This window comes from Poecilia latipinna, unplaced genomic scaffold (genome assembly GCF_001443285.1).
Source record: "Poecilia latipinna isolate Pla-1442-1.1 unplaced genomic scaffold, P_latipinna-1.0 Scaffold1964, whole genome shotgun sequence".
In the NCBI taxonomy this organism is placed as follows: domain Eukaryota; kingdom Metazoa; phylum Chordata; class Actinopteri; order Cyprinodontiformes; family Poeciliidae; genus Poecilia; species Poecilia latipinna.
Genome location: NW_015114580.1, coordinates 47865 through 58428, shown reverse-complemented (window position 1 = coordinate 58428; position 10564 = coordinate 47865). Strand labels below are relative to the sequence as shown.

General features: G+C 35.2%; 1 protein-coding gene across 5 annotated transcripts in view; it reads right to left on the bottom strand.

Annotated features, from left to right (window-relative positions):
• slc12a5b (solute carrier family 12 member 5b) overlaps window positions 1-7279 on the bottom strand; it is a 38438-nt gene extending 31159 nt beyond the window's left edge. For 2 of the 5 annotated variants that reach the window (XR_001421898.1, XM_015015890.1), the window contains exon 1: window positions 6450-7267. Coding sequence is in view for 4 of the 5 variants with exons in the window: in XM_015015890.1 (XP_014871376.1) it covers window positions 6450-6504 (55 nt within the window). In the remaining variant the exon portion in view is untranslated. Of the gene's footprint in view, window positions 1-6449 lie in introns of all 5 variants that reach the window. The other 3 variants (XM_015015891.1, XM_015015892.1, XM_015015893.1) reach the window with 2 other exon arrangements.
• Between the last annotated feature and the right edge of the window lie 3285 nt (window positions 7280-10564).

The following is a 10564-nucleotide window of genomic DNA, read 5'->3' as shown; positions in this document are numbered from 1 at the left end:
CTCTTGTGTGTCGCATAGTAAGACTGGAGGAGTGTTTAAAGTCAAATTCAACAATTTTATACTTTTGCATTCTATAACCCCGCTACCATTAACTCTGCCTAGTACTTTCTTTAGGTGTGCTGTTCATGTATGAAAATGGTAAGAAGAGATCAGCTGATAAAGAGGATTTTTGCTACAGAAGATGAAATGTTTGTACTGATGCCATGGCCGCTGTTCGGCCGCATCATGCAGACGAAAGGCAGTCCAGGGTGGAGATTTATACCCTTGATGTGACATGGTTATTAAAAAATGGACAGTCCATACCAGCTTTTTAAAGCTTAATAGGACACAGGCTCAGCAGGATTATCCAGCAGCTGCTGGAGTCCATAGAGGAACGCTGAAATGAACTTCTTCACGTGAGAGAAGAGCACCAATCAGCTTCGCGAAAGCGACACCAACATTCATTTTCACCTCACCCGCTGTAACCAGGAATTAAGGCTAATTCCATAAAGTGATTAATTTAATTTAATTTCATCGTCTCACTCACTCTTCTGCTGCCTGTTTGTGCTTGTCAGCCTCTTGGGGGGGGGGGGGGGGGAAAACGGGCACGGAGCTGCTTGTTAGATTTCAGAAAAACAGAACCAAGAAAAGGAAAGAATCATAAAAATTACAGCTTCCACAAATGAAGCTCTGAATTATGATTTTAGGTATCCATTACACAGCTTTGGTCAACAATGTCCCATCACTGAGAGTTGACTGTTTGCATAAATGCACTGTTAAATTCACTTATATTCTTTCTTGTAGAATGTAGACATGACAAAAGAATATTTTTTGAACACATAAAAACATGCAATCTTATTTTTGTTGGTATTTATTGTGATAGAACAACATCAAATAGTGAATATATGTTAAGTGGCACTCTGAATTCATGGTTTTCAAACTTTGATATCCCTAAATAAAACCAAGTGCAACCAATCTGTATCAGAAGTTACAAATGTAATAAATCGAGTCCACTTGTGTAGTTTAATTTCAATATTAAGCCGTCATATTAACAAAAACATCTGACGGCTTCAGAGGTTTGTTAGATTTGTGAACATTTGTGAACCAACAACATCATAACGACCAAGGGACAGATCAAGCAGGTCAGGAAAAAGTCACAGAGATACTTAAAGTCATCGTAAAAAAAACAGAAAGACGACAGCAGACCCCCCGAAACATGGTCTTCCATCTATACCGACAAGCTGACTAATTGGAATGAAAGGTGGTTCTGAATACGATTAAAAAAACACACTTTTCAGATGTTATTAAAAAAAATAATTAAAATGTTGTTTCGCTTCACAATTAGGCAATTCTCATAAATACGAGAGCCTTCGGTTGCACATTATGACACTGAGCCCACAATTATCCAAATGCCTGGCAAATTTAGATTAAAATTATAATCTTAAAGAAGTTTGTTTGTGAACAGAAATTGACTGGCATCTCTCAAACAACACTAAAAAAATGAAACAATAATTTTCTTCTTTCTAATAACATTTTGGTGAAAAAAAAATAAATGCTTGTTTAAAATGATTCATACCCATAAACAATGGAAAAATCTTTGATCACAAAATACAGCAGTAAAAAATCTCTCTATGATTGCTGACCATTATGTTTCCACCGGTATGTGGACATTTTCTCTTATGTACTGATTGAACTCCCAAGTGAGAAAAAAGATTTTCAGCAAATCCAAATCCATTTTATTTATAAAGCACATTTTAAAAACAATTTGTTTAACTACAGCGATCTACAGAACAAAAACAGGTCAAACCAAGACACAAATAATAGTTTCCACAAAGATTTTGGGGTTATGCTGTACGTAAACTATTTTTGTGTGTGTTAAATATAAAGTATTTTTTATTTAACTCTGACTGGAGCAAAAATAAAGGTATTTCACATGTTTTTAAATTTATAGTACAACATTCTAACATTTTAGCCACAATCAAAAGAAATATCACCTTTTTGTAGGTAAAATTTAAATAATTTTAGAACCAGGATCATTAATCTAATAGTTAACATGTTAAATCACCAAATCTGTTAAGTGGGCATACTTTCTTTTCGTAATCACAGTGCTTTCAAGAACTGCACATTAAATCTGAAATGTCCAATCCAAGTCAAATTTCAATTCAGTCTGAACTTAATCTCATCCTGCCATATAGTGACACAATTAATCTCATATTTGTAGCAAATGTGATGCAAATCTGTGACCTTTTAACATACGAATGATTTTTAAGAGTAAAATTACTTATAGCATAGTCACTAAATCGGCTTTAGAAAGAATTCTGTGTCCCATGACATTAAACATCATTTGGGAAATCATTGTCTACTTTTAAGGCTCTAAATCAGTGGAACACACTTCCAACTGACTGATAATCAACAAAGCCTTGGATGTTTCCAGACTGATGCGCGAGTCAAGGTGCATGTGTGGAGTCTTTTAGGATAGAGAAATTATTGTTTTGAAAATTGGTTTGAGATATTTTATGTGATTTTGACAATGTCACCGTTTGTTTGTAAACTTTTAGAGAACTAATCATTTTCTGCTCCAGTTATATATGTTTTGTTTATATAAATATTATTATCTGTGAACAGCTGAAGTTTGCAAATACAGAAGGCAATACTTAAAACTGTTTATTTTATTGATTCAAACACAAAATGTACCTCACCATGCCAAGCTAACATTCACAGTCTTTTCTATCCCTGCTCTTTAGTGCTACAGCCAATCAGAGCAAAGGAAAGGATAATCCTGGATTGGTTAATTTGCAAACAGACATGTCGAGTAGCATTGATCGCAGGTATTTCAACTTTGTAAGCGACATTTTCTTTAAATGTTTTAGATATGCTCAACAAAAAGAAAATCTGCAAACAGGTAAATGTGTGAATACTGACTTGTGGATAGGCAGGGTAATTTTGACTTCAAAATATACAACTGCACTAGTCTTTTTCAAGGATCAGAAGATGATAAAGCAGAAAACTTCAATAATTTTTTAAAATGTAAGACCTGCGTGTGTGAGTTAAAATTTTTAATTGTGTGTCTTTAACACAAAGGCTGAAATATATCCACACATCCCCACTAAAATCTGTTTCTTTGCAAGTTGCACTTTGACCACATGTTTGTGTTTTCATAAATAAGCAAATATGATAATTCTGGATGGATATTTGACCTCTGTTCTTGGCAGGACTCATTTAAAATATATAAGGTTTGACCTTTTGCTTAAAACTTTGACCCAGTGTGGAAACGGTTAATTTTTAAAAGCACGATCAAATATAGAGTCTGACCAAAACATATTTTTAATAGATAGCATCAAGTGAATGTTAAAGTGATAGCTGAGTTCAGGCTGAATGAAGTTTTGCATTCAGGACAGTGACACGGACAAAACACACTGGTTCCTGACTGTAACCCAGAAGCAAAGAACGATGCTCGGGCTGCGCAAATGTGTCAGGTGGACAATCTTCATTAATGTATGGGCAATCAGACAGATTGATTCAGATTCAAACACCAGTGGATGATCTGACGACATCTGGCAAGCCAATTAAATCCATCTCAGTGAGGGCAGATGTATCAGACTAAGTTCAGCAGAACAGGCCAACATTTGCTTTTTTTGCCATTTAACAGCCATTCTGTTAAATGACTGTTGGCCATTTAACAGAAATGTGGCCAACAGTGTTGTTAAAGCTAACCAATTAACAGATTATTTCTCACTGTATAGAAACTGAAGTTTAATCCTGCTCATAAATTCCATTGAAGTTTAACTTTGACCTTTAATGTGGATTAAACAGATGAGATGTTGCAAGTTTGATGGATAAAACTGGACATGAGGAAATTCATTTATTAATTTGTAGCAGATTTTTGTTTTGTACTTTCTTTTTTGTACGAAGCAAAATTCATCCAGAGCCTATCTTTACTGGAGAAGCATTAGGTTTAAAATATTTTTTATAATTTATATTGTATGTCTTAATATTTCCCTGTGAAATTGACCTATTCACAACATATCCTGCTTTTATTTCTTTTTTTCAAGCAATTTGTTTAGTTTAATTGATTAGATTTGATAATTTTTCTGTATTAAAATTTTATGTATTTGAATTTAATTTAACCTATTTGTTTTGTTTTCTAAATTAGTTTAATTACTTTTCATTTTCTTTTTTGACTTAATAAAATTATATTTTTTTATTTAATTCATTATTTATAGTGTTAAGTTTCTTTTATTAAGTTATATTTACTGATTTGATTTAATCACATTGTTTTAATTGTCATTTGAATTAAAATATATTTATATTTAGCTGATATATATATTTATTTATTTTCACAAACAAAAATTAAATAGTTTGTTTTGTTTACTAAAATTGACTTTAATTACTGTTATAGTAATTATGTTAAGTATTTTATAATCGAGTAATTTCCAGCTGTGTCTGCTGCTGCGTCAAGTTAGGAGTTATAGCCACTTTGATGAAAATATGAACAAAGATGATCACTGTTTAATTTAATTTCTAACACTTTATTTAATTCCTCAGTAAAAAAAGAGAAAAAAGTAAAAAAAAAAATAAAAAAAATAGTTTCCCCGTAGAGCTAAGGATCACCTTTCCACCAAGTTTTATTTATTCTATTCTTGTTTTGTTTTTTTCTATAGTGTTCTTGGATCCAGCAAGGTGTGTTCTTGCTGGGTCCACATCACAAACTTCATTTAAAAAAATAAGAGTACGACAGACATTGAAAAAAAAAAAAAAAAAGACATCACAAAAAAGCCCATCTCACAAATAAAAATAAACAAAAATACAGATCCTGAAAACAATGAGTTAATCTCATTCGAAAAAATCTTATAAATCCAAGGTCCATTGCTGTACAATCACCACCTTATTTTGAAGTTTGAAGTCTAACAGTGAGACAAGATTACACTATTTACTCTCTATTGTTTGCCTGTAGTGGGCAAACAAGGGTGTGTCATCAGGGTGTCATCTCATCACTGGTTTGGTTTCATCCTATATTTACACAATACTGGGACACCTGTCTTAACTTGAAGTGAAGCTGGGTTTAAATATGAATTCACTGGCATGGGGGGATTACGATAAAGTTCCTGCAGCTTTAAGAGAGAGTGGAAAATATAGAATAAAAAATATGTCCAAAGATCCATAAAGAGAGATAGAAAAATTATGTTTTCTAGAGTAAAAAAAAAAATATTTACAACACTTCAATGTTAGACAAAGTGGCAACAGCTGCATCACTGTGACTTAAACTGCTTTCAATAACTTACTCTGCAGTTCTGTTATGAAACATTAAATGAAGTTCCAGCAAAACAGTCAATGGACTATTTTATTATTGCACATTTCTAGTCATACTGACCACTCAAAAAAAATGTACACAAGAAAATATTCACCCATTTGCACAGACAAACACATTTACACACAGATATGACTGGCAGGGAACTCAGTGCCCAGGAGCATATTGTCATGAGACAGGAAGAAGTTGTATTTGGTTCCCTCGGTATACTGTTAGGTCATTTTTGAATCATGTTTAGTTCCCTGTCTGTCATTGCTGTTTCCTTTCCCCTTCACTCAGTTCCCTCAGTACTGGCACTTCTCTGGTGTTCTGTGTTTCTTTGGGTTCACCAGCTCACCCACAGTGTGTGACAAACCTAAAGAGAGACTAAATGGCTTTTTCTTGAGATCGCTTTAATAAAATCACAATATATTGTCACTCCTTGGAACATCACTCCACTACATAAATCCAACTTAAATGAAAGAAATAATGAGATGACTAAAGGCTTTTGCACCAAACAGTATTTGTAAAAGTACTTTCTGAGATCTATTTGTGTTGATAACGGCATATTTTTTTTATTACTCTATTATGCCACGTTTCCAAAAACTTTGGATGACAATTAAAGGCTTATATTCCTCAAGGGTGGGATTTTTTATTTCATTTTACACAAGATGGCTTAACAAAGTTGTTTCTGGCCTAGAGCTTCTTAAGTCAAGTACAAAAGTCAATTGTAGGCTATATAATGGTTGACAAAACAACCACACATAAAAAGGGGAGTAACACACAAGAACTCCTAAACCAAGGTTACAAGAACAAAATTAAAGCAAAGTACCAATGATATGTATGCAGCAGGAAAAAGACTGGTGCCCATTAAAGCTACATATATGTACTGTAACGCGAACTGAGTCTTCATTGAAGTGACATTTAAATCAATGTTTGTCTCCGCTCATCTAAAATTTACCCCCCAAATTGTTTGCTGCTCTTTATTAAAATTGTTTTACACACCTAAAGGAAGCAGAAAAGTCCAGCTCTGGCCTGCATGTCCTATATATCTGATTCTTGTCCAAATAATCCACAACTCACACACAGAAGCAACTCTTTAAGCTCAAACTGATTCTCCCACAACACGGCTCAGTGACACATGTTCGTCTTACATCAGTCCATGACCGGTTTCGTCACTCACCCTGGCTGGTGGGTCCCCCTTCTCCCTCTTCACAGTCAGTCATGTTATTCTCCATCTCCTCTCCTCAGCAGGCAGGGAAACAAACTCTCAGCAGGTTGGAGCCAAAGATGAGACTTCTGCGTCCCTCCACGTATTTCTTTCCCTACTTTACAGATTTGTTTAGTTTTTGTTGAAAGCTGTGCAAATTTTAAAGCTGTATCTTTGTGTTTTTTCTTATTTATTTATTTTTTTAACGTGCCTGATTTTCTCTGTCTCTCATCAGGAGGAGTCCAGAGAGACTGAGAGCCGCTGCAGGGGAGAGTGGATGCTGGTGCACGATGCCACTCACATGCACGCTCTTAGCCTCTGCGCGCCACTCACCTCCCAGTCAGTTTAAGCCTGGTGTCTAGATTCATCGTGTATTCAGGAGGTTTTTAACCCGCCCGCCCCCATCTCTTCCTCTCCGTCACGATCATCTCATCATGAGGGATTGAGAGGCAGAGTCGATACGCGTCAGATCTTGGAGCGCTGCCTCCTCAGATGAAGCATCTCTTTTGATGTGCTTTTCAGACAGAAGACCGCATTGCATATTGTCACTGTGTGTTCGTCCCTCTCTCTTTTTCTATATTGCAACATTTCTCTATTATACTCATCTTCGTGGTCTTGGCCCATTATCTGTGAACTACCTGGAGGCTACACTTTGTAACTCAGTGAACTTAGCTCTCACTGATACCCCCTGCACCGGCTGAATTGTCTGGGAGTGCAAGCCGACTCCTGGAGTGCATGGGAGCCACTTCCCCAAAGTTTCTTATTTATTTAATGTTTAGTACTGCTTTAAAGCATTACAAGTAAATTTAGAGTGCAGTACCGGGAAACTGAACAACCTAAAACTTAATTTATTTGATTTATAGGGATTATTTTTTATCTACTTGAGGACTTCATAATATCCATTATTAGATAAAAGCAAAGTTACATCGCCCGGCAGAATTAATGAATAAGTATTTGCAATTCATCCAGCCTCATTTATCTCGCTGACCTATGTTTACTGAGCTCAACTGATCCACACCACCTGCTTCACAATAAGGATGAAATGACCAAAACCCTACTGGCATTTAATGGATGAAATGAGAGAAAATGCTTTTTTTTTTCTTTTATAATCTGTGATTATTTGTTTGCTTGATGTTACATCACCATAAACTGCATGCATCTCTAGTCTGATGATCTCAGTTTGACAGCTGCTCATTTGACTAACAGAAACCAGCAACATTCATCTCCTCCTGGGATCGACTGCATCTAACTTTTCTCTGAACTAAACTTAGAGTAGACTCCAGATTTGGGATGACTGAGATTTCTCAATTTGAGAAACAAAGCCTTACATATATATTTTCATCTCTTAAAACTTTATCACATTTGTTATGCTACAACCACAAATGTTTTATTTTTTGGGGGGATTTTTCTGTCATGTTTGATGATTTATAAAAGCAGGTAGACAGTAAAAAGTTGAGTAAAATAGTTAAAAATACCTTAGATAATAACTTATAACTTAGAATAAAGAACTCAAATTTCAACTTAGTTTTATTGTATTAATTAAAAACAAAATAACCCACACAATGGAAAAGAATACATGGTTTTCTACATTTCCTACCGGAAAAGGTGTCTTTTTATTTGGCATCCATCTCTCTGAGGTTTCCTCTATGAATACGTTAATCTAAGTACATAATACAGTTTTTCTGCAAAGGGATGAGAGGTTTGTTTGAGATCATTACTGGATCATCATCATTGAGATGAAGGACTTTTACTTAAAAAAAAGGAGTCAAGGGGGGAGGCAAATTTGGAGGAGCTGCAGAGATCTACAGCTCAGGTGAGAGAATCTTTTCTTGTCTCATTAACTATCAATCATAAGCTCCAATATTCTGACCTTTAAGGAAGAAAGACAAGTAGCCATTAAAAAAAAAAGCAAAACACAAAAGCAACAAAAAAAGTAAAACAAGCTTCTGCCTAAAGCCACACAGCAAACATGCAGTCAAAACTTGATTATTATATTGACCATATTTTAATCTGTTTCCTCTGGTATTTTAATGATTTCTCTTTGGTAATTAACTTAAAGTATCTGAGGATGGAAGAGCTACTTACCATCACCCTCATCTTTATCTCCCTCCACAGAGGTACAATTAGTTTTGATCTTAACTCTAAACCACGTAAAACGCGACGTTTACTTTAAAAAGTTAGAGGGCTTTACTTTGAAAGGCTAACAGAATCACTTCCTGCAGATCAGCCTGTAATAAAAAAGGGGACTTTTATTCTAAATAAACTTTAGTTTGAAAAGCTGCTAGCATCCCCCCCCCACATTAGTACAATTCAGTTGATGTTGTGGTAATTGTTTTTATAATGTTGTCAGCAATGAAATACTGAAGACTTTCTCGAAGTATTTCTAAAACTTTTATTTGTAAGTCTAAATGATTTCCCTGTTTGCTTGTTTAGGCTCATTAGGGATTGTTGCTACTCTACCAAGGTAAATAGGACTGAATCTTCCTTTGAAACTCAGCTGAATGTTAGACTGAGCTTGTGGCACTGTGAGCACCGCAAACATCAAACGTTCATGTTAATCTAACTCGCTGTTCTCCTACCCTGTCAGTGAGAGTGGGTTGTTGGCTGCACTTTGATTGGCAGAAAGCCTGAGAGCCATCTTCATTTGGGCCAAGCGGCTTTAGGTCTTAACCCGCAGGCTCCTCCCTCCTCGCCTGCTGCTGCTGCTGCTGCTACACATGTGGCTCTGACTATCACAGCTCTCAAACTCAATCATCCTGGTTGCCGGTTTACAAAAGCATGCAAGTGCATGCTGCTTCTCATATTTTTCTTATTAAGGTAGTGAAAAAGGGGAAAATAAAGCATACACTGGCATGCGCATGAGCACACCTACAGACACCCTGGAGTGAACTTCCTGGTCGCCTAATCCCACAGATTAAGGCCATGGAGTGCTGGGATAAAATCCCCGTCTTCCTTTTCCTGATTGAGCTCAATTCTCAGTGATTTCAGTCAACTCCTGTGGATGCTACGCATAAAAAACTATAGCTATTGTCTCACCAAATAATTATGGACCCTCATAATTATGTCATAAGAAAGTTGGTTTGAGGATTGAATAAAAGAAAACATGCAACAGAAACACCAGGAGGAAGATTAGTCCATTTAAAATAAAGCAAAAAAACCCCAAAACAAAACAAAAACTGATATCGAGACACGGACCAATAATAATTAAGCAGGAAATAACACAAAGACTGGAGATTATGGAGGTGCATAATAGTGATATCAGGATAGGTGTGATGACCAAAATTAAAAACTTGAAGTTGGGTGGAGGAATCTATAAGCAACTAAGGGAATCTGCTGGCTGAGAATTGTCGGGTGAAATGAATCAAAACTGTCCAAAGAAATACTTAGACCAAGCAAAATTATTAAAACAGATTGCATTCAAACACAAAATCCAAATATTATTTCAGTCTGGCCAGGGCAGTCAGCTTAAGAAGGAGAGATTTTACTCAAAAATAAACACAGCATATAATTCTCTTCTTAATCCTCCACATTGATAATAAAGAACGGTAACACTTTATTTGAAGGGGGGTGAATAAGACTGACATGACACTTTCATAAACATGACATAACACCTGTCATGAACATGAATAAGCCTTCATGAATATNTATGACTGTTGTCATAAAGTGTCATTCGCTAAATTATGACACTTTGATACAANGTTGACATTATTCAAAATGTCTTTGTTATGACAACTTGACATTAACCAGGAAATCATCACTGATATAAATTTGTTATAAAAGTATTACTGATTGCACTTTAAAAATTAGGTAACTTTATGTTATTAAAGGTAAAGTTTAAACACTAATGATTTCTTGGTTAATGTCAAGTTGTCATAACAAAGACATTTTGAATAATGTCAACTTCGTATTAAAAGTGTCATTATTTACCGAATGACACTTTATGACAACAGTCATAAATATTCTTGAAGGCTTATTCATGTTTATGACAGGTGTTATGTCATGTTTATGACAGTGTCATGACAGTCTTATTCACCTCCCTTCAAATAAAGTGTTACCGTTTTTTTTAATGAGTCAAATGCTTTTTGTAC